At 46.0% G+C, this 25,159-nt stretch overlaps 1 protein-coding gene across 1 annotated transcript; it reads right to left on the reverse strand.

The window, feature by feature from the left end:
* Positions 1-1,403: 1,403 nt before the first annotated feature.
* LOC144481865 (uncharacterized) lies at positions 1,404-20,197 on the reverse strand (the record flags this gene model as incomplete). Its single annotated transcript, XM_078201012.1, has 3 exons — positions 1,404-1,950; positions 19,197-19,300; positions 19,556-20,197. Coding segments are annotated over 3 exons (1,293 nt in total), but the record flags the coding sequence as incomplete, so codon positions are not given.
* Between the last annotated feature and the right edge of the window lie 4,962 nt (positions 20,198-25,159).

Below are 25,159 nucleotides of genomic sequence, written 5' to 3' on the forward strand. Positions count from 1 at the left end.
AGATCTGTGGACTTGCACACCCAGGTCCCTCTGCGTCTCTACACCCTTTATGGTTCTTCCATTTATCGTGTAGCTCCTCTCTACATTATTCCCACCAAAATGCATCACTTCGCATGGGGTCGGGAGTGAGCAGAAAAAAAACTTGGCACACAATTACACCACTACATCATTTTAAAAAAACATTTCTTAACAAAACAAACTTGATTTTAAACTTAATCTATTAATTTTTTTGTTATTTTCCTCAACCTTATTATTTTAACTTCATCAGTATTTGTTTGGGATGGGTAACTTCCGTTCTTTATAAACTGGTTCACACTGTATTCACAGCTTTAGTTGTCCGTTATTGCAGAAACTGAGCAGTCACAGGAACATGGTCAAGATAGTCCAGTTCCATAATGTCTGTGACAGTATATTCACAATATCTTTATAACAGAAATTAAACATTCCCATTTGATTTCAGGTATTAACATATTCTGTTAGTTTGTTCTTTACTGCTGGTGTCAGGCTGGGGTTGTGCACCTTGGAGCAAAGGAGGTTGAGGGGAGATTTGATAGAGGTGGACAAAATTCTGACAGGTTTAGATAAGGTGGACAAAGGTGGGCGGCACGGTAGCACAGTGGTCAGCACTGCTGCTTCACAGCTCCAGGGACCTGGGTTCGATTCCCGGCTCGGGTCACTGTCTGTGTGGAGTTTGCACATCCTCCTCGTGTCTGCGTGGGTTTCCTCCGGGTGCTCCGGTTTCCTCCCACAGTCCAAAGATGTGTGGGTTAGGTTGATTGGCCATGCTAAAATTGCCCCTTTGTGCCCTGGGATGCGTAGATTAGAGGGATTAGCGGGTAAAATATGTAGGGATATGGGGGTAGGGCCTGGGTGGGATTGTGGTCGGTGCAGACTCGATGGGCCGAATGGCCTCTTTCTGTACTGTAGGGTTTCTATGATTTCTATGAAAAGCTGCTCCCAATAGCTGATGGGACAAGGACGAGGGGGGTCACAGATATAAGGTTTTGGGTCAGAGATGCAGGGGGGGATGTGAGGAAGAATATTTTGATGCAGCGAACGGTAATGACCTGGAACTCGCTGCCTATGAGGATGGAGGAAGTGCAGATAATAAACAATTATAAACGAAATTGGCTGGGCATTTGAGGGGTTTCAAACAGAAATGCTGACTAAATATCTCTCAGCTTCCTAACACCCTGTCACTCTGTGATCCTTGTGAAATTTGAAACTAGGTATTCGCAACAAGGCTCAAAAATGATCAGTCCACTGGAGGCAAAGTCACAAGCCCAGTCCAACAGAAAGAAACCCACTGCCCCTCCCCATTGACCAACTGTGAGAATGAACAAAATGCAGTCCTGGATGTAACTGAGAGCAGAAACAATAACAGCAGAATCCAACCCCTGGGATCACTTGTGAACTTGTTGGTGTCTCAGCAGCTGGGATGAAACTCTGAATCCCTTCCCACACTGAGAGCAGGTGAACGGTTTCTCCCCAGTGTGAACTCGCTGGTGTGTCCGCAAGTTGGATAACTGAGTGAATCCCTTCAAACACTGAGAGCAGGTGAACGGCCTCTCCCCAGTGTGAACTCGCTGGTGTGCCCGCAGGCTGGATAAGTCAGTGAATGCCTTCCCACAGTGAGAGCAGGCGAATGGCCTCTCCCCAGTGTGAAGTCGCTGGTGCGTCTGCAGGCTGGATGACTGAGTGAATCCCTCCCCACACTGAGAACAGGTGAATGGCCTTTCCCCACTGCGAACACACTGGTGTCTCTGCAGGTGGGATAACAGAGTGAATCCCTTCCCACAATGAGAGCAGGTGAATGGCCTCTCCCCAGTATGAACTCGCTGGTGTGCCCGCAGATTTGATAACCGAGTGAATTCCTTCCCACATTGAGAGCAAGTGAATGGCCTTTCTGCCGTGTGAATACGTCGATGAGCATCCAGCTCTGATGGGAAACTGTATCCCTTCCCACAGTCCGCACATTTCCACGGTTTCTCCATGTTTTGTGTCTCCTTGTTTCTCTGCAGTTCAGACAATCTGTTCACACTCAGAACACTTGTACAGACTCTCCCTGCTGTGGATGCTGAAATGTATTTTCAGGCTGTGTAACTGGTTAAAGCTCTTTACACAGTCACTGCACTGGAACTCTCTCACTCGGGTGTGTGTGTGTCTCGGTGCTTTTCCAGTCACACTGATGGTTAAAATCTTCTGTAGCAGACAGAACAGAGAAACATTTCTTCTTCTATATTCAAAGGTTGATAATATTCAGGTCCTGATGAATTGAGTGACTCTGTCAGATGTCGTGACGTTTGATTTGAGATTTCTGTCTGTAAATCTTCACCTTCTGATATCCTGTAAAAGGAGTTTACAAAAGTCATCACTGTCAGTACAGGATAGAAGTTCAGAACAGACAATTCTCATTTCTATGGAACATTCCTTCCTCTCTCATTCTCCAAAAGCTGTAAATCTCCATCCCACACACTCTCCCTCCATTCTCATTCTGCTCTATCTAATATTCACCCTCCCAATTCTCCTGAAAGTGCTGATTGAGTCTGATTGACAGATCCATGCTCACGGCTCCATGTCCAGCACACAGAAATCATAATAAATAGGAGCTGCAGTCGGCAATTCGGCCCATTGAGTCTGCTCAACCATTCAATGCGATCATTGGTTGATCTACCTCAGCACCATTTACCCCACACTATCCCCCGTATTCCTTGATATCTTCAGTATCTAGAAACCTATCAATCCCTCTCTTGAAAATTCTTGATGACTGAGGCTCCACAGTCCTCAGGGGTAAAGAATTCCAAAACTTCACGACATCCTTGAGTGAAGAAATCCCTCCTCATCTTAGCTTTCTCTTCATTTTCCAGCTTGTTCCCCATAATTCTTGACTCCCTTGTCATTCAAAAATCTGTGTAACTCATCCCTGAATATATTCAGTCCCTCTGGAAGATAAATCTAGATACAAACAATTCTCTGAGGGAAGAGATTACTGGAAATATATAACATAGCTACAGTCCAGTATTACACAGCTAGATATAATAAATGCATTTTATCACAGAGCCGTAAATAATATATCTAATCTGTACCATACAACAACATCAGACATGTTTCTGTCCTACATCAATTTACTATCCCCTTTGATATATTTCAGAAATTAGACGGGCACCTGAAGGAAATAGACTTGGAGGGGAATGTGAAAATAGAAGTGGAATGGGACTGACTGGATTGTTCTACACAGAGTCAGCATGGACTCGAGTGACCAAATGGACTCCTTCTGTGCTGTAAGTCAACAAATTCCCCCAGAATGAGAAAAGAAATGGAAAGGGGAAGTAAAGGAAGTGTTTTACTCACAGGTATTGGCCTCTTTTAAGGTCAAACCAAATAAACAAACTCAAATTAAATCAGGACAAAGTAAAAGGGGCAGCTCCCCAAAAGGAGGGGGAGCAGCCCGAACAGAAATCAAAGTACAAAGGAAACTTAAAAACCTCAAATTATAATGTGATTATTAGGGTCGATAACGCACCCCAACCCCTGCGGTGCCCAACGGGTGCGGAAGGCGTCAACTACGCCCGTGGACACCACATGCTCCCTCTCCAGAGACACCTGGCCGTGAACGTAGCTGCGGTAGAGGGGCAGACAGTCAGGATGGACGGCCCCCTCGATCGCCCGCTGCCTGGACCTGTAAATGGCGTGTTTTGCCAGGCCCAGGAGCAGGTTCACGAGGAGGTCACCATCCCGACCCGCCCCCTCACAGATGTTGGCGATTGGAGGAAGTTTGTGTCTGTCTGAAGCTCCATCTTCATTCAGAGACAGAGCAGCAGCATCTTTGCTGGGCAGCAACGAACAGGTGAAGAAACGCATTGTCCAACTTCCGCATTCAGACAATGCGGGGGGCTCTGATTGGATGGAGGAGCGGAGTCCTTCCGGTCCTCCAGAGTTCCCATTGGTCCACACCTCAGCATGAAGGTCAAGGGTGTGGGCTCGACTCCGGACAGGCGCAGCTTCCCCTCTCCCTTGGACATGCGCAGTCCCGGACCGTGGGGAGAGGGGGAGATCACCGAGCGGCTTCTTGATCTGGCCGGAGCCGCCAGCCGGTTGCCTGGAAACCTCGGCTCAAGGAGTTGCAGGGGGAGGGGAAGAAACGGTGGGGGTGGGGCTACCGTCCGCGCATCGGGCCTGCGCACTGGAACCCGGAGACATCACCGTGGAGCGCTGTGGTTCCTATTGGCTGATTCAGGCCAGGCTCTATTGTGACGTCACAATGCAGTGGTTGGCCAATGAGCTTCAGACTAAATAAAAGCAAATTCCTGTCGATGCTGGAATCTGGAACCAAAAGAGAAAATGCTGGAAAATCTCAGCAGGTCTGGCAGCATCTGTCTGGAGAGAATGCAATGGACCAAATTGAAAAAGGTGCAATTGAAACGCTGCTTAACTTGGAATTTGATCTATTACATTCGCTGCTCCCAATTTGCTCTCCCCTATATCAGAGAGACTGAACTTTGACTGTGTGATCACTTAGCTGAGCACCTTCAGTCTGTGCGCAGTCAGGACCCTGACCTTCCGGTTACTTGCCATTTTAGCACACAATCCTGCTCCCATACCCACATGTCTGTCCTTGACCTGCTGCAATGTTCCAACGAAGCTCAATGCAAACTGGAGGAACAGCATCTCATCTTCTGGCAAGGCACGTTACAACCTTCCGTTCTCAACATCGAATTCAACAACTTCAGATGATTCGCTCTACCCCACCTTGACCCTTTTTTATTTTCATTTTTAATTTTTAATTGTTCTCTACCTTTTATTTCTTTACTGTCTTTATTTTTCTTTTCCCTCTTCTATCCCCCTATTCTTACCTTTCTCCCCCTTTGCTTCCCCTTTCCCCTTTTTTTCTCAATTTTCCTCCCCCCCCCCCCCCCCCCCCCCCCCCCCCCGCCCCACCGCCAACCCCCTCCGCATCTTCATTTGATTCCTATTGGCTGATTCAGGCAGGGCTACATTGGGACATCACTGCAGAATTTGGCCAATGAGCTTCAGACTAAAACTTCCTCCTCTGGGCAACATCTGGGAGGAAATCAGTGTTTCCCCCTTTCCATTTCTTTTCTCATTCTGGGGGAAATTGGGGACTTGCAGCAACTGAAGGGAATGGAAGTGAATCCAGTCTGTGTATTCCACACATATTTAATCCAGTAATATAGACATATCTACCTGGCAGCCTGCATGGAGATTTTCAGCTCTCTGTGTCCAGGACAGGAAGCCGTGAGCATGGATCTGTCAATCAGCCTGAATCAGCACCTTCAGGAGAATTCGGAGGGTGAATATTACATACCACAGAGTGAGAATAGAGGGAGAGTGTGTGGGATGGAGATTTACAGCTTTGGGGAATGAGAGAGGAAAGAATGCTGCATAGAATGCCTGGGTAAGATACTCTGTCAGAGAATTGGTGCAGGCTCAATGTGCTAAGATAAGGTGCCTCACAAAAGGTTGCTGAAGAAGATTGGGTCACACAGAGCTGGGGGTAGGGTGTGAGCGTGGATTGGGGATTGGCTATCCGACAGGAAGCAGAGAGTCGGAATAAATGGGTGCTTTTCTGGTTGGCAGATGGTAACTAGTGGCGTGCCGCAGGGATCGGTACTGGGGCCTCAACTATTTACCATTTATATAGACGATCTGGAGGAGGGGACTGAGTGTAGGGTAACAAAGTTTGCAGACGACACAAAGATAAGTGGAAAAGTGAATCATGTGGAGGACGTAGAAGGTCTGCAGAGAGATTTGGACAGGCTGAGTGAGTGGGCGAGGATCTGGCAGATGGAGTATAACGTTGACAAATGCGAGGTTATTCACTTTGGAAGAAATAATAGCAAATTGGATTATTATCTAAATGGAAAGAAATTACAACATGCTGCTGTGCAGAGGGACCTGGGGGTCCTTGTGCATGACACGCAAAAACCCAGTCTGCAGGTGCAACAGGTGATCAAGAAGGCAAATGGGATGTTGGCCTATATCGCAAGGGGGATAGAATATAAAAGCAGAGATGTCTTGCTGCATCTGTACAGGGCATTGGTGAGGCTGCAGCTGGAATACTGTGTGCAGTATTGGTCCCCTTATTTGCGGAAGGATATATTGGCCTTGGAGGGAGTGCAGAGAAGGTTCACCAGATTGATACCAGAGATGAGGGGTGTTGATTATGAGGAGAGACTGAGCAGATTGGGTTTGTATTCGTTGGAATTTAGAAGGCTGAGGGGGGATCTTATAGAGACCTATAAGTTAATGAAGGGGCTGGATAGGGTAGAGGTGGAAATATTCTTTCCACTTAGAAAGAAAACTAGAACTAGAGGGCACAGCCTCAAAATAAAGGGGGGTCAGTTTAGGACAGAGTTGAGGAGGAACTTCTTCTCTCAGAGGGTGGTGAATCTCTGGAATTCTCTGTCCACTGAAGTGGTGGAGGCTTCCTCGTTGAATATGTTTAAATCACGGATAGATGGATTCCTGATCGGTAAGGGAATTAGGGGTTATAGGGATCAGGCGGGTAAGTGAAACTGATCCACTTCAGATCAGCCATGATCTTATTGAATGGCGGGGCAGGCTCGAGGGGCTAGATGGCCTACTCCTGCTCCTATTTCTTATGTTCTTATGTTCTCAGTGTCCTTTTTCTGCACTGCAGGGATTTTATGCAACTATAATTGTCTGTTTATAATTTCTATCCTGTACTGACTGTGTTGGCTTTTGTAATCTTTTACAGGATATCGGATGTGGTGTTAAGCCAATATTTGAGAGTCACCCCACTCATTGGGACATGAATCCCGTTGGCTTTTCAATCTGCAAGGAAAATATTTATTGGTTTCGTCTGAGAAAGGAAAGAAAGTTTAATATTTTCCAATTTGGCTGGCAAAACACCGAGACACACACACCTGTTATCAAGTTGCATATATAAGGTTAAAAATGTGGTGTTTGACAAATGTAAATATTGAAAAGAAATGCTAAAACCAAAAGAAATCATTTGGCATTGACTGTTTAAAAAGCATGTGTCTTTGTGCTTGGGATTTTAAACTGCAGAAAGCAGGCTGCAGAAGCCAACTTTGCAACATTTGTATTCCAGCATAGCAAAACAAGTTTTTGAATTGGACCAATGATTTTAAAGCAAGCACTCAAAGACACAGAACCAATTGAATTCAAATTTTAATGTTGTTCACAGCCTTAAGCCACTCAAATTGCAGGTATACCATGAGGTAATTCCAGATATTTAAACCCGGACAAGGGGAGATGACAGTCAGAGTATGCTTGCCACCTCTTGGGGGAAAGAGGGTCGGCGAGACTCTCATATGAACTACTGAGGTTTAAAGTATGTCTTCATCAAATCAGCATCTAAATAGTAGGAGAAACCAACTCAGAAATTATTCCAGACCGAAGCATCAGAAGAAAGTTCATACTTACAACAAACGCCTGGTATTATATTATTTGAGAGTGACTATATTCTGTAATAATTTATTCCATTATTCCTGAATGAGTATTGTAATTTGAACAGCATTCTGTTGGGGAGCTTATTCAGTTTGTTAATTGTTTTAATAAGGTTGTCACCAGTCCTAAAAATAAAGACCTGTTAATTGCTCATGATAGAGAGTGGCAGATCCTGCTTTAATTTACCAAAACCAACAGCTTACTACTCTCTCACGCACACTTAAGATTACAAGACGAGGTATATCCCTTTGGGGGGGTTTCAAAATCACGCAGAGGGAAACATCACCTCTGTGTTGTAACACATCTGAATGAGAGTGTTTCAGTTCACTGACTGTGGGAAGAGCTTCAGCCAGTTACACAGCCTGAAAAAAATCATCGCACCATTCCCAGCAAGGAGAGGGTGTACTCTTGTTGTACGTGTGGACAAGGCTTCAACTGATCGGCAAACCTGTAGAGACACAATACCATCTGCATTATGGAGAAGCCATGGAAATGCATGGATTGTGGAAAGGAATGCCCATCCCCATCTCAGTTGGAAACCCATCAACTTGTTCACGCCAGGGAGAGACTATTCATCTGCTCCACCTGTGGGAGAGGATTCACTCAGTTACCACACCTGATGACACACCAGCGAATTCACACTGGAGAGAGGCTAGTGGCCAGGGACCACTTACCAGGGGCCACTTGCTCTGACTGTAGGAAGGCATTCAGTGATGCATCTGCCCTGCGGAGGCAGTGGCAAGTTCACTCCTGGGAGAGGCCATTCACCTGCTCTCAGTGTGGGAAGGGTTTCAGTGATTCATCCAGCCTGTAGTCACAGCAACGGTTTCACACTGGGGAGAGACCATTCACCTGCTCCACGTGTGGGAGACGATTCACTCAGTCATCCAACCTGCAGATCCACTACTGGGTTCACACTGGGGAGAGACCATTCAACTGCTCTGATTGTTGGGAAAGGATTCATTCATTCATCCTAGCTGCAGAGGCACCGGCAAGTTCACACTGGGGAGAGACCGTTCACCTGCTTTGAATGTGGGAAGGAATTCTCTCAGTTATCCAAACTGCTGACACACAAAATCACTCACAGCAATGGGAGACTCTTTAAATGCTCTGACTGTAAAATTGCTTTCAATAGCTCTCAGGTACTGATGGTCCACCAGCACACTCACACTGAGGAGAGACTTTTCAGCTGTTCTCATTGTGCTAAGAGATTTAAAAGGTCATTCAATTTGCGCATGCACCAGGGAGTTCACACTGGGGAGAGACCATTCACCTGCTCCATGTTTGGGAAGGGATTCGCTCTGTTATGCAACATGCAGAGACACCAGAGAGTTCACAAGTGATTTCAGGGGTTAGATTCTGCTGCTATTGCTGCTGTTAATCACATCCACAACTGAACCATGTTCATTCTGACAATTGGTGAAGTGGTAGGGTTTGGGGAGGGGGGGCGTTGATTCTTTCTGCTGGACTGGTCGGTCTCATGACTTTGCTTCCAGTGGGCTAATGCTATTTGAGCCTGGGGAGCACATTTCTGCTGAAATAATCCATAAAAGCTGATGAGAGACATTTATTTTATCCCGGACAGTAAATAGTGTTTTTTCTACCATTGAGTCATTAGGGCAGAGAAGGAGGCCATTCAGCCCATCAGTTCTAAAGTGTGGAATAAAGGATCAATAAATTTAATGTGAGCTATAAACAGAGTTCTCTTCATGAAATATCTCTTATTGTATATTACAAACCCTAGCATACATTCTTTTCCTAGATGTGTTTGGCGAGAGATGATGTTTGTATAGCCAATGAGTGCAAGCTGTTTTTGACTTGAATTTAGTTTTCTGCCCATCATGTACTTTCCCCACTAACTCACAGACAAATTAGCCCGTCCAGCTGTAACAGTACTGTGTATAAATCTATGCTATTGTAACTGCTTCAGTTCACTGCATGTTTGTAAAGATTCCGAGACTTTCACCAACTCTGGACTCTGAGTGGCATTTGTCCGACAGCAACCTGGCATCAGGAACAGGATCGGCACGGTGGCACAGTGGTTAGCACTGCTGCTTCACAGCTGCAGGGACCTTGGTTCAATTCCTGGCTCGGGTCACTGTCTGTGTGGAGTTTGCACATTCTCCTCGTGTCTGCATGGATTTCCTCCGGGTGCTCCGGTTTCCTCCCACAGCCCAAAGATGTGCGGGTTAGGTTGATTGGCTATGCTAAAATTGCCCCTTTGTGTCCTGAGATGCGTAGCTTAGAGGGATTAGTGGGTAAATATGTAGGGATACGGGGGTAAGGCCTGGTTGGGATTGTGGTCGGTGCTGACTTGATGGGCCAAATGGCCTCTTTCTGCACTGTAGGATTTCTATGATCCACTGATGGCTCTGATTAAAGGGAAGTCCCCATGGACAGCAGACACTGGAGTGAATATTGTTTGTTTTCTAACACCTGGGTTTAGCTGGGTCTGACTCAGTGCTGGGGAGTCATAGAGGTATATAGCATGGAAACAGGCCCTTCAACACAACTTGTCCATGTTGCCCTTTATTAACCGCTAAGCTAGTCCCAATTGCCTGCATTTGACCCATATCCCTCTATATGCATCTTACCCATGTAACTGTTTAAATGCTTTTTAAAAGACAAAATTGTACCCGCCTCTGCGTGAAAAAAGTGGCCCTCTAGACACTTTTGTATCTCTCCCTTCTCACCTTACACCTATGCTGTCCAGTTTTAGACTCCCCTACCTATGTCTGGGTGTGATGCTGAAGTCCCCATGAGTGTAGCTGTTGACAAGTGAGGGGATAAAGCTGCACGGGAGGCTAAACAGAAACAGTGAGGCAGTTGGAGAGAGTTTGGCGTGTTAAGAAGGCCCAGATAGGGGCTCAGCCAGCATTATCGCATTGATGGATCGGCACAGAAAAGATCCAACCCGTTGGAACCTATAAGGCCAAGGCTGGGTCAATGGCCTGGGGATTTGAATAACCCACAGGAGATAAAGGGGTCAGAGTGGATTCGCCCGCAGCGGGAATGGCCATTTTGAATTCTATATTTGGCACTTCTTGCCACGTTTTCTTGGGAATGTAAGTCAATAGATATAAAAGCTGCATTTGGGAAATGTAGACGTACAACGGCCTTCATTGCAAGAGGGCTTGAGTACAGCAGCAAGGATGTCTTACTGCAGCTGCACAGGGCCTTGGTGAGACCACACCTGGAGTATTGTGCACAGTTTTGGTCTCCTTATATACTTGCCACAGAGGGAGTGCAGTGAAGGTTTACCAGATTGATTCCGAGCATGGCAGGATTGTTGTACGAGGAGAGATTGGGTCGACTGGGCCTGTATCCAACAGAGGTTTGAAGAATGAGAGAGAATCTGATTGAATAGTATAAAATTCTAACACCGCTGTACGCACTGGATGCAGAGGTTTTGTTTCCTCCGACTGGAGGGTCAAGAACAAGGGGTCACAGTCTCAGCATACCGGGGAGACCATTTAGGACTGAGGCAAGGAGACATTTCTTCAATCAAAGGGTGGCAAAATGGTGGAATTCACTACCACAGAAGGCTGTGGAGGTAAAGTCACTGAATATATTTAAGAAAATAGATAAATTTCTAGACTCTAAAGGTGTCAGTGGGTATGGGCTGCAGTGTGGGATTGAGAATGGAAGATCAGCCATGATCATGTTGATTGGTGGAGCAGCATAGAATGGCCAAATGGCCTCCTTTTGCTCTGATTTTCTCGGTTTTTATTTTTCTAAACAAGCATTCTCTGTTCACATGTTATAATCCTGACAGCCTTATGGTGTAGGAAGAAGCAGGAGTAAATCTTTATTTGGTATAGATTTATTCACAGAATGAAGCAATATGAGTATATACCTTCTGAATCCACTCCATGTCAGTATGTTTCTCTTTATATGTCCTCATGTAACTATCCAGTCAATGCCCTCCTCTTGTATATACTGAACCTCAATTCACGCTCAGACCCAGAGCATCTGAAAGGTCTCTGATCGATGTGATGGTGTCTCAGCAGCTAGAATGAACATGGGCATTCATTCCCCCACACGGTGCTGGCGAATGGCCTCTCTCGGTGTGAACTTGGCGATGCTTCCGCAGGCTGGATGACTCAGTGAATCTCTTCCCACACTCCGAGAAGGAGAACAGCCTCTCCCCAGCGTGAACGCGTTGGTGTGTGAGCAGATTGCGTGAACAACTGAACCCCTTCCCACACACGGAGCAGGTGAATGGTCTCTCCAGTGTGAAGCATCCAGTGCTTCCAAAGATTGGTTCATTGATTGATTTCCTGCCGACACTCAGAATGCTTTTTCCCTGGTGTGAACTACACGGTGGTTCTGCACTAAATCCCTTCCCACAGACAGGAACGGCCTCTCCCCGGTGTGAACTCGCTGGTGTGCAACCAGATTGGGTAAAGAGTAACTTTCCCATTCATCTGCTACAACTGTGAATGCATTGATGAATTTCAAATGTGGATGGAATACGGAATCCTTTCCCACAGTTTCTCCACGGTGCGGGTGACCTTGTGACTCTTCAGGTTTGACAATCAGTTGAAGCCTCGTCCACACACACAACACAGGTACAGTGTCTCCCTGCTGTGAATGCTGCAATGTCTTTTCAGGCTGTGTAACTGGTTAAAACTCTTTCCACACTCAGTGCACTGGAACACTCTCACTCAGGTGTGTGTGTGCATCTCAGTGCTATTCCAGTCACAGTGATGTTTAATCATCAAATCCCTACAGTGCAGAAGAAAGCCATTCGGCCCATTGAGTCCATACTGACCACAATCCCACCCAGGCCCTATTCCCCTAACCCCCCCATATTTACCCTGCTAATCCCCCTGACACGAGTGTTAATTTAGCATGGCCAATCAACCTAACCCGCACATCTTTGGACTGTGGGAGGAAACTGGAGCACCCGGAGGAAACCCACGCAGACACAGGGAGAATGTGCAAACTCCACACAGACAGTGACCCGAGGTGAGATTTGGCGCTGTGAGGCAGCAGTGCTAACCACTGTGCCACCGTGCCGCACACTCTTTAAAGTCTTCTGAAACAGAAAGAACATAGAAAGATATCTCCTTTGAGTTTCCAATGACGATGATACTCAGGTCATGATCAATTGTGCGACACTGTCAGATCTCGAGGTGATGTTTACATCCAAATATTTCTGTCTGAAAATCCTCACCTTCTGATACCCTGTAAGAGGAGTTTACAGAAGTTACCACAGTCAGAACAGATTAGAAACTCAGAACAGACAATTCTCGCTTCTATGGAACATTCCTTCCTCTCTCATTTCCCAAAGCTGTGAACCTCTGTCCAACACACTCTTCCTCCATTCTCACTCTGCTGTATCTAATATTCACCCTCCCAATTCCCTTGAAGGTGCTGATTCAGGCTGATTGACAGATCCATGCTCACGGCTTCCTGTCCTGGACAGAGAGAGCTGGAAATCTCCATGCAGGCTGCCAGACAGACATATGTCTATGTGACTGAACTAAAAATGTGTGGAATGCACAGACTGGGCGAACAATGAGTGGGGGGCAGGGCTCCCGGGTCCAGTGGGCTGATGCTCTTCGAGTCTTGTTGCAAATACCTGGTTTTTAAATTTCACAAAGATCACAGAGTGACAGGGTGTTAGGAAGTTCAGAGATATTTAGTCAACATTTCTGTTTGAAACCTCCCAAATGCCCATCCAATTTCCTTTGTAATTCTTTATTGTCTCCACTTCCTCCACCTTCACAGGCAGCGAGTTCCAGGTCATTACCATTCACTGCATCAAAATATTCTTCCTCACTTCCCCCACTGCATCTCTGACCCAAAACCTTGAATCTGTGACCCCCCTCGTCCTTGTCCCATCAGCTATTGGGAGCAGCTTTTCTTTGTCCACCTTATCTAAAGCTGTCAGAATCTTGTCCACCTCTATCAAATCTCCCATCAGCCTCCTTTGCTCCAACGGGAACAACCCCAGCCTGACATCAGCAATAAAGAACAAACTAACAGAATATGTTAATACCTGAAATCAAATGGGAATGTTTAATTTCAGTTTTAAAGATATTGTGAATATACTGTCCTGGACATTAAAGAAATCGGAATAAATCACCCCCTTGGTGTGTTTGAATGGAATATATCAATCCAGTATCTACCGACATTCGAGTGAAAGTCTGGAATGTGTAACTGGAAATCCCTCCCGAACAGCACTGTGGATGTACTGACACCTCGGGTATTGTAACAGTTCAAGAAGGCAGTGTTGGGGTTGACCAGGGCCGAGGCAGCTACATACAGCCACATATTCTGTTATAATTGAAGGAATGCAGGTTGAATGTGAGGCATTATGGGACTGGACTAACTTGACCACATTCCTGTGACTGCTCAGTTTCTGCAATCACGGACCATTAAAGCTGCTTAGCAGAGCCCCGACAGAGGACCTGGTGAGAATATTTACTCACAATGAGTTAGAATTAAACTTATTCCAGGACCGGCTGGTGTTCAGCGGCTGAGATAGCCGAATCTGTGAAAAGGGGGTCTGACCAATCACCAAACGGTGGTAAGTAGTTGGTTAAGAAGTTAAGAAGCGTTCTCAGGCATTTTGTAAATCATTTTACCATAAATTTGTGATAAGAACTGTGAGGGACTTGTGACCTGATAGTCGGTGAAGTGACGGTGTACTCCAAGTAGCACTGGACTGAAAAGCGGACCTCTGAGAGTAGATTCTAATGGTTATAATCCTACCCAAGCGTGGCCAGTGAAAAATCAGAGCTCGAGTGGGGACCCGATAGGTCTCTTACCTGCCATTTGGAAACTAAGAACAAGGAACCTATCGCTAAAATGATTAGAGAATAAAGCTAACGTTTTAAGTCTGGATGACGCTTCATAAGAGCTCTTACGAAGGGTGATCCAGACTCGAAACGTTGGCTCTATTCTCTCTCCACAGATGTTGTCAGACCTGCTGAGATTTTCCAGCTGTTTCTGTTTTTGTTTCAGATTCCAGCTCTGCAGTATTTTACCTTTACTAATTCAGTCTGACTGGAATCCCCAAGACCCTCCCGCAAAATAGAGGGAATGGTGATAAAAGGAGAAAATGGATAAGGATAATGAAGCCTGGGTTCTGATTCTCCGAGCCCATGTAGAATTAACAAAATGAGTGAACCAGTTTATAAAGAACAGAAGTTACACATCCCTAACAAAAACTGATCAAGTTCAAATAATTAGATTGGCGAATATAACAAAAAAAAAGATGAAGTTTAAAATCAAGTTTGTTTTGTTGTTAGGAAAGTTTTTTTTTAAATTATGTAAAGTGACATAATAACCCCACTTATTTACGCTCCGAGTTTCCCTGACGCTAAAGGTCAATTTACCATGGTCAATGTACCTAACCTGCACAACTTTGGAGTGTGGGAGGAAACCGGAGCATCCGGAGGAAAACCACGCAGACACGAGGAGAATGTGCAAACTCCACGCAGACAGTGACCCGAGGCTGGAATTGAACCCTGGTCCCTGGCGCTGTGAGGCAGCAGTGCTAACCCACTGTGCCACCCCTAATGATGGCAAAGATGATCACAAAGCCGTCAATGGGAAGTTGCCCGTTTTGAGCAAGAGGTCAGCGAGAACATGCCCTCCACCCTGGAAGCCTCGGATGAACCTGTATCTGGGGTCACCATTGCAGATGTCGGAGCAGATTTCTCAAAGGTCAACCCACGAAAAGTGACTGGCCCGGATGGGGGACTCAGATCAGCACTCAGATCCTGATGGAGTGGGTATTCACAGACATCTTCAACCTCTCTTTACAACAATCTGAGCTCCCTATCTGCTTCAAGAAGATGACCATCATCCTGGTACCAAAGAAAAGCCAAGCAGAGTGCCTGAATGACGATCGGCTGGTGGCTCTGACATCCATCATAATGAAGTGCTTCGAAAGGCTAGTCATGGCACAAATCAATTCCAGCCTCCCGGACTACCTGGATCCACTACAGTTTGCCTACCACCACAGCAGGTCCACAGCAGATACCATCTCCCTAGCCCTGCACTCAACCCTGGAACACCTAGATAACAAGGACACCTACGTCAGACTCCTATTTATTGACTACAGCTCAGCCTTCAACACCATTATTCCTATGAAACTCATCTCCAAACTCCGTGGTCTGGGACTCTGCTTCTCCTTCTGTGACTGGATCCTGAACTTCCTAACAGACCACAATCAGTAAGGATTGGCAACAACACCTCCTCCACGATCATCCTCAACACTGGTGCCCCACAAGGCTGTGTTCTCAGCCCCCTACTATACTCCTTATACACCTATGCCAGTGCGGCCAAATTCCCCTCCAACTTGATTTTCAAATTTGCTGATGACACCACCGTAGTGGGTCGGACCTCAAACAATGACGAGACAGAGTACAGGAATGAGATAGAGAATCTGGTGAACTGGTGCGGCGACAATAATCTCTCCCTCAATGTCAACAAAACGAAGGAGATTGTCATTGACTTCAGGAAGCGTAAAGGAGAACATGCCCCTGTCTACATCAATGGGGATGAAGTAGAAAGGATCGAGAGCTTCAAGTTTTTAGGTGTCCAGATCACCAACAACCTGGCCTTGTTCCCCCCACGCCGACACTATAGTTAAGAAAGCCCACCAAGACCTCTACTTTCTCAGAAGACGAAGGAAATTTGGCATGTCGGCTATGATTCTCACCAACTTTTATCGATGTAACATAGAAAGCATTCTTTCTGGTTGTATCACAGCTTGGTATGGGCGGCACGGTAGCACAGTGGTTAGCACTGCTGCTTCATAGCTCCAGGGTCCTGGGTTCGATTCCCGGCTCGGGTCACTGTCTGTGTGGAGTTTGCACATTCTCGTGTCTGCGTGGGTTTCCTCCGGGTGCTCCGGTTTCCTCCCACAGTCCAAAGATGTGCGGGTTAGGTTGATTGGCCAGGTTAAAAATTGCCCCTTAGAGTCCTGAGATGCGTAGGTTAGAGGGATTAGCAGGTAAATATGTGGGGGTAGGGCCTGGGTGGGATTGTGGTCGGTGCAGACTCGATGGGCCGAATGGCCTCCTTCTGCACTGTAGGGTTTTATGATTCTATGATCCTGCTCTGCCCAAGACCGCAAGAAACTACAAAATATTGTGAATGTAGCCCAATCCATCACGCAAACCAGGCTGCCATCCATTGACTCTGTCTACACTTCCCGCTGCCTCGGAAAAGCAGTCAGCATAATTAACGACCCCACACACCCCGGACATTCTTTCTTCCACCTTCCTCCGTCGGGAAAAAGATACAAATGTCTTAGGTCACGTACCAACCGATTCAAGAACAGCTTCTTCCCTGCTGCTGTCAGACTTTTGAATGGACCTACCTCGCATTAAGTTGATCTTCCTCTACACCCTAGCTATGACTGTAACACTACATTCTGCACCCTCTCCTTTCCTTCCCTCTGAATGGTATGCTTTGTCTGTATAGCGCGCAAGACACAATACTTTTCACTGTGTCCCAATACATGTGACAATAATAAATAAAATAAAAGAAACTTGTGGCTCTAAACCATCTAACATCAAGGTTAAAAATAAAATCTCATCTCCCCCTCTGGCTCCTTTGCCAATGACCTTAGAAGGACTCACTTTCTGTTAAAGAGCTTGCCAACCCCTCTCACCCACTTTCCCTAAAGCGCATCAATCTCATCAGGAAAAGTCCAGAAAAATCAAATATTTTTACTGATAAAAGTTTATTAATGAAACAGAACATGGTTAAAACAAACAGAAAATGACTTGAGGATCAAAGACAACCAGAGTAAAAGGATGTTCACAAGGTTCTCAACACAAATATCTATATCAATGATCTGGATGATAATGTGGTCAATTGGATCAGCAAGTTTGCTGATGATACAAAGATTGGAGGTGTAGTGGACAGTGAGGAAGGTTTTCAAAGCTTGCAGAGGGATTTGGACCAACTAGAAAAATGGGCTGAAAAATGGCAAATGGAATTTAACGCAGCCAAGTGTGAGATATTGCACTTTGGAAGGACAAATCAAAGTAGAACGTACAGGGTAAATGGTAGGACTCTGAAGAGTGCAGTTGAACAGAGGGATCTGGGAATACAGGTACAGAATTCCCTAAAAGTGACGTCACAGGTGGAGAGGGTCGTAAAGAGTGCCTTTGGTACATTGGCCTTTATAAATCGGAGTATCGAGTATAAAAGTTGGAGTGTTATGGTAAGGTTATATAAGGCATTGGTGAGGCCGAATTTGGAGTATTGTGTACAGTTTTGGTCACCTAGTTACAGGAAGGATGTAAATAAGATTGAAAGAGTGCAGAGAAGGTTCACAAGGATGTTGCCGGGACTTGAGAAGCTGAGTTACAGAGAGAGATTGAATAGGTTGGGACTTTATTCCCTGGAGCGTAGAAGATTGAGGGGAGATTTGATAGAGGTGTATAAGATTTTGATGGGTATAGATAGAGGGAATGCAAGCAGGCTTTTTCCGCTGAGGCTAGGGGAGAAAAAAACCAGAGGGCATGGGTTAAGGGTGAAAGGAGAAAAGTTTAAAGGGAATATTAGGGGGGGCTTCTTCACGCAGAGAGTGGTGGGAGTGTGGAATGAGCTGCCGGATAAAGTGGTAAATGCGGGGTCACTTTTAACATTTAAGAAAAACTTGGACGGGTTCATGGATGAAAGGGGTGTGGAGGGATATGGTCCAAGTGCAGGTCAGTGGGACTCGGCATAAAATGGTTCGGCACAGACAAGAAGGGCCAAAAGGCCTGTTTCTGAGCTGTAATTTTCTATGGTTCTAAATGGTTTCTCTTTAATTCATCTGTAACCTGTTCCCTACCCTCTTTGTGGAACATCTCCGCTCAGTCCACAAGCATGACCCTGACCGTCCACTTGCTTGCCATTAGAATTCACCACCTTGCTCTAACGCTCACATTTCTGTTTGGCCTGCTGCAATGTTCCAGAGAAGCCCAACACAAGCTGGACAAACAGCCCCTCATCTTCTGATGTGGCACTTTACAGTCTTTTGGACTCAACATTGAGTTCAACAACTTCACACCCTCAACTCACTCCTCCATTTTGATTTGTATTGTTTTGCTGAGTGCCAGTCTGTATCTTGTTTTGATATATTTTTGCTTCCAGACAGAGTTATCCTTTATTCTGCCATTAACACTTACTCAGGACTAACGCAATGTTTCTTCACTCCAACAATTACCTCTCCCTGTGCCTTTTGTTCCAGGACATTTTTGTCATTTAATCCCTCTCAGCTGCTCACTAATTCCTGACTTACCCTTTTGTTCTACCTGACTCTCCCCTCTTTCCCACCAGCATCGAACCCATCACATTTCTCCCTCTCTTTAGTTCTGAAGTAGTGTGTTACATTGAATGTGAAACATTAACTCTGTTTCTCTCTCCACAGATGCTGCCAGACCTGCTGCGTTTTTCCAGTTCTTTCTGTATTTATTTTAGCTCTACCTGTAGTGGTGAAAAACACTATTTACTATCCAGGATAAAATAAATGTTCTTCATCAGCTTTTGTGAATCATTTCAGTGGAAATGTGTTCTCCCAGGCTCAAAGAGCATCAGCCCATTGGAAGCAAAGTTGAGATTCTGGCCAGTCCAGCAGAAAGCAACCCTCTGACTTTCCCACTTCACCAACTGTCCGAATGAACATGGTTCAGTCCTGGTTGTTATTAACAGCAGCAATAACAGCAGAATCCAACCCCTGTGATCACTTGTGAATTCTTTGGTGTCTCAGTAGGTGGCATGACTGAGTGAATCCCTTCCCACACTCGGAGCAGCTGAACGGTCTCTCCCCACTGTGAACTCGCTGGTGTCTCAGCAGGCTGGAAGACTGACTGAATCCCTTCCCACACTGAGGACAGGTGAATGGCCACTCCCTCGTGTGAACTCGCTGGTGTACCCGCAGGTTAGATGACGTTCTAAATCTCTTTGTGCAGTGAGAGCAGCTGAACGGTCTCTCCTCAGTGTGAATGCGCTGGTGGATCATCAGCTCTGCAGCACTTTTGAAGTCACTCCCACAGTCAGAGCATTTAAAGGGTCTCTCGTTGCTGTGAGTGAGATTGTGTCTCAGCAGGTTGGATAACTGAGTGAATCCCTTCCCACACACAGAGCAGGTGAAGGGTCTCTCCCCAGTGTGAATGCGCTGGTGTCTCAGCAGCGTGGATGACTGAGTGTATCCCTTCCCACAGTCAGAGCAGGTAAAGGGTCTCTCTCCAGCGTGAACTTGCCTGTGCTTCTTCAGTTGGGATGAATGACTGAATCCCTTTCCACAGTGTGAACAGCTGAATGGCCTTTCCCCAGTGTGAACTCGCTGGTGTTCCCGCAGGTTGGATGACTTTCTGAACCTCTTTGCGCAGTGAGAGCAGCTGAATGGTCTCTCCTCAGTGTGAATGCGCTGGTGGGACATCAGTTCCCGAGAGCTTTTGAAGCTGCTCCCACAGTCAGAGCATTTAAAGGGTCTCTCCTGGGTGTGAGTGCCATGATGTCTCAGCAAGTTGAATAACTGAGCGAACTCTTGCCCACACATAGAGCAGGTGAATGGTCTCTCTCCAGTGTGGACTCGCTGGTGTGTCTGCAGGTTGGATGATTCACTGAATCCTTTCCCACACACAGAGCAGGTGAATGGCCTCTCCCCAGTGTGGCTGCGTCGATGAGTTTCCAGAACAGATGGGGATCGGAATCCCTTCCCACAGTCCCCACATTTCCACGGTTTCTCCATGGTGCAGGTGTCCTTGTGACTCTCCAGGTTTCAACGATCAACTGAGATGTCCAACACAGAGAGTGAGTGCAGTCTCTCCCCGCTATGAATGTTCCAATGTTTTCTTCAGGCTGTGAAACTGGTTGAAGCTCTTTGCACAGTCAGTGCACTGCAACACTCTCAGTCAGGTGTGTGTTTTGGTGCTTTTCCAGTCACATTGATATTAAAAGCCTGTTGAAGCAGACAGAACAGAGAAACATGTCAGACATAAAAGCCGTTGATATTCAGGTCCCCATGAATCGAATGACTCTGTTAGATCACAACCTGATGTTTTTAATTTGAGATTTCTGTCTGTAAAACCTCCCCTCTGATATCCTTTAAAAGGAGTTTGTAAAAGTCATCACTGTCAGTACAGGATAGAAATTCAGAACAGACAATTCTAGTTGTTATGCATCACTATTTAACTTCCAAAAAGCTGAGAGTCTCCATCCCACACACACTCCCTCTATTTTATACACTCTCCCAAATCTCCTAATTCATCCTGGTCAACAGAACCATGTTCGTTGCATCATGCCCTGAGAACAAGGACCTGAAAATAGTTATCCTGGTAATAAATATGTCTACATTACTGGAGTAATAATGTGTGTACTGCACAAACCAGTATTGCTTGATCAGAGATGTGGGATGTCAGGAACGTACAAGAAAGGACTTTAGTTAGAAGTGAGTGGTCATGACCTCGAACTTGGTGGATGATTTGTGATTTCGAAATGAAATTGGATGGACACATGATGAAAATAAGGTTACACGGGAATGGGACTGACTGGATTGTTCGACAAAGAGTCGGCATGGACTAGAGTTCCCGAATAGACTCCTTCTGTGCTGTAATGATTCCATGATTGGAAATAGATAACACAGCTACAATACTATATTACAAAACCAAAAATAATAATAAATGCACTTTATTATTGAACCATATATAATATTTCTAATATATACCATACAACAACACTAGACATATCTCTGTCCTATATTAGATTACTATCCCCTTGAATGTCAGCCATCTCCTGGGGAAACCAGCCCTTTAATGGGTGGCACAGTGGTTAGCACTGCTGCCTCACAGCTCCAGAGACCCAGGTTCAATTTCGGCCTTGGGTCATTGTTTGTGTGGAGTTTGCACGTTCTCCCCGTGTCTGCGTGGGTTTCCTCCGGGTGCTCCGGCTTCCTCCCACAGTCCAAAGACGTGCGCTTTAGTTGATTGGCCATGATAAATTGCCCCCGAGTGTCAGGGGGAATTAACAGGGTAAATATGGGGATAGGCCCTGGGTGGAATAGTTGTCAGAGCAGGCTTAATGGGCCGAGTGATCTCCTTCTGTACTGTGGGGATTTTATGTATTTATAATTGTAAACATTAGGAAAGAGACCATCCTTTTAGCCAGACATATAAATGTGTCAAGCTGAGGGAGCGAAGGATGTCAATGTCTTTAAGAGAGAGGGGGAACCTGGGCCAACCTTTCCAGAGTCTGCACCCTCCCTGGATTCACTTCCTTTCCCTTCAAGTTGCTGCAAGTCCCCAATTTCCCCCAGAATGAGAAAAGAAATGGGAAGAGGGAGAAAAGAAAGTGTTTTACTCACAGATGTTGCCGACAGGAGGACGTTGGAGTCTGTCTGCAGCTCAATCTTCATTCACACAAAGCCCACACTCTGATTGGCTGGAGGACCAGAGTCCTTCCGGTCCTCCAATATTTTCCATTGGTCAACACTCAACATGAAGGTGGAGGTGGAGGGGGTGGGCACGCCTCCGCACATGCGCAGCTTCCTCTCTCCCTTGGACATGCGCAATCCGGGCCGCCCGCCCGCACGGCGGATAGAGCGGTTTCCCAGCGCGGAGGAGTGTGGGAGCTGCGGCTGCCATTACTCATCCGGAGCACAGTCTCCAAACCCCTGGGACTCGGATGGAAAGTGGGGGTGGGGAGAGCGCAGTGACCCCACCCTGACACAAACTCATACCAGCTCTGTGCCTTTGGCGCTGTGCAATGAGCTGGGACTTAGGCGTCCATGCTGTGAGCTGGATCCAGGGGTGTCCGTGCTGCTCGCCAAACCTGGGGAGGGGACGGTGTTTGTGTGTGTGTCCATTTGTGCGCGTGAGGGTGAATGGACCCCAATGTTTGTTTATTTTTGTGCGAGAGAGACTGGAGTCAGTATGTGAGTGTGTATGTGAAACAGAGAAAAATAACTATTGTGTGTGTGTTTGTAAGATAGAATGAAGAACACACGTTTGTTTGTGTGTGGTTGAGAGAGAGTGGAATCAGTATGAGACCGTGAAAAAGAGGAGGATTATAGTGTGTGTCTGTGTGCATGTCAGATAGAATGGAGCATGCATGTTTTTGTGTACCTGAGAGAGTGGAGTCAGTGTGAGCAAGTGTGCGTGTGAGAGAAACAAGAGTTGCCTGTGTGTAAGTGTATGTGTGTGTGTGAGAGGGAGAGAGAAAAAGAGAGGTGAGTGCATGTGTGTGTGTGAGACAGAGAAAAGGGGGTGTTAGTGAGAGAGAAGGAGAGTGATTTTGTATGTATGGGCATTTGTGCGAGATGGAGAGAGATTCTGTGTATGTGCGTGTGTGTGTGTGCGTGTGTGAGAGAGAAAGTGGGAGGAGAGAGTGTAAACGTGTGAGAGAAAGGTGTGTGCCTGTGATGTCTTTGAGATAGAGTGTCACTTCAGAGTTTGGGGGCTCCAGCAGTGTGACTGAGCTCGTGTGTCGGCACTTAGCAAAGTCGATGGAGAGTTGTGATCCTGTTTGACAATATTGTAGCTGCAATGGACCAGGTGTGAAGATTGAATAGGCTGGTGGGTTGGGGGTAATTCATTTGCCCTTGCATGATAATCAGTTAGTTAACAGAAAAAAACCCTGTATCCAGCCAGTATTTTAAATTGTGAACTCTGCTTTTGATTTGTAAATCAAGGGAGAGGGCAAACACAGGCGTCAGCACACCCAAAGTACAATCGGATAGTGTCATCCTGGGAGATCACTCTTTTTTTTGTTTACTTATATCCAATTCAATCCAATGAAAGTCTAATTCAAAGTCTCAACAAGACTTTGATCTACATGACCCAAGCTGATTGGAGCAGGCATTGCATCTCCTCCATCGCTTGTTCTCATTTGCATCTTAGCCAAAAGGCCGAGATGCCACTTTAAAAAGTTGCTTCAAATGAAGCCTCAGTGTAACCTCATGACTTCGACCAAGTGCAGGACAGCAAAACTACACTTGATCTTAGATAACTCTTTTTTTTAATTTCAAAAATATACTTTATTCATAAATACTCTGAAATCAACCATCACTGAAACGACATTTCCAATCATTACAAACAGTGCAAAAACAGTCATATTTACAATTTCCTTAACTTCAATATTTTACAATGCTCAGTTCCAAGACATTACATACATTACAGTTCAGTTCTTCAAAAAAACTATATACATTTGCCACATTTCACTGTGTGCTGTTTTTACAGAGTTGCACACAGTTACACAGTCCGTAGGTTTTTTACAGTTACTGGCCCCTCGGTCTGCCTTGGTTGAAAGGCTTTAAATGGTGGCCTTTCCTCATTGTGCCTTTGCAGCAGCTGCCCCAAGCTTGAGAGCATCCCTCAGCACATAGTGCTGGACATTGGAATGTGCCAGTCTGCAACACTCGGTCGAGGACAAATCTTTGCACTGGAAAATTTTTCCAGCTACACAACTTTGACTACATGGCAATCAAGCAGTGGTCAGCACGTAACGTCCTCGAGGCCCTGAGAGAAAAGGAGATGGCGGATCCTGTCGGATGGTTCCCTGAGCAGATTGTCAGTGTCATCTGGCAGAACACCTCATCACCAGAACTTTCAAACAAGCACCAAGACCTGGCTTGGCTGGTGGTGGGAAGGGCACTTCCTGTCAGATCCTTCATGCATGCCCTTCATGCACCAACGCACACTGCCCTCAAAGCAGCTGCAGGGGCAATGAGACGGTCGCACACCTCCTTGTGGAATGTGCCTTTGCAAAGAAGGTCTGGAGCGAGATGCAGTGGTATTTGTCGCGGTTCACCCTGGGCAGCTCGGTGACGCAGGATTCTGTGCTCTACGGGCTGTTTCCAGGGACGCTCACTGAGACAAATATCAACTGCTGCTGGAGGGGTCATCAACTCAGTGAAGGATGCTCTTTGGTCCGCCCAAAACTTGCTGATCTGAAATCACTCTACCTGATCATTAACTCGCCCCTGCCAGGTAAGTCTGTTGGTTTACTCGCACACATTATCACCCGACATCAAACACTGCCCCTCACAATCACCAAACCCAATTTTCAGTTATAACATCGCCCTGTTCAGATTTCTTGTCATTGGGACAGCTCAATTCTTCCCAATAATGGCAGTGACATGTTTGATTGTTTCTCTTGAGGAAAGGCTGAATTGATATAGAGACTGCCGTGTTTATTTGCATATTACCCATAAAAGGACACGTTAACCTTCTAGGTTACAAGGACCGAATGGCCTCCTCCTGCTTTCTCTTGTTTTGCTAAAATGAAATGAACCGCCTTCCTGCAAAGCTGCCTGCAATACGGAGACTGTCCATCCGGTGTCGCTGCTCCCTAACCTCGCAGGCTGAATCGTCACTCTACTGACCAGGTAAAGGGCCAGAAAAATCTCAATCTGTTTTTACATTTTTTAATATTGATTCAGATCAGTCATTGGAGAGAAGAAAGCTAAGAGGAAATTTGGTAGAGGTGTTCAAATTCATGAAGCGGGCTGGACAGAGCCGCTAGGGAGAAACTGTTCCCCCTCGTAAAAGGATCAAGAACGAGAGGGAGACAGATTTTAAATGATTTCCAAAAGAAGCAAATGTGATGTGAGAAAAATATTATTCACACAGTGAGTGGTTCAGGAGTGTGGAGGAGGCAGGTTCAATTGAAGCATTCAAAAGCACATTAGATTATTACTTGAATATGCACGGATACGGGAACAGGCAGGGAAATGCCACGAAGTCAT

Source organism: Mustelus asterias, chromosome X (genome assembly GCF_964213995.1).
Source record: "Mustelus asterias chromosome X, sMusAst1.hap1.1, whole genome shotgun sequence".
Taxonomy (NCBI): Eukaryota; Metazoa; Chordata; class Chondrichthyes; order Carcharhiniformes; family Triakidae; genus Mustelus; species Mustelus asterias.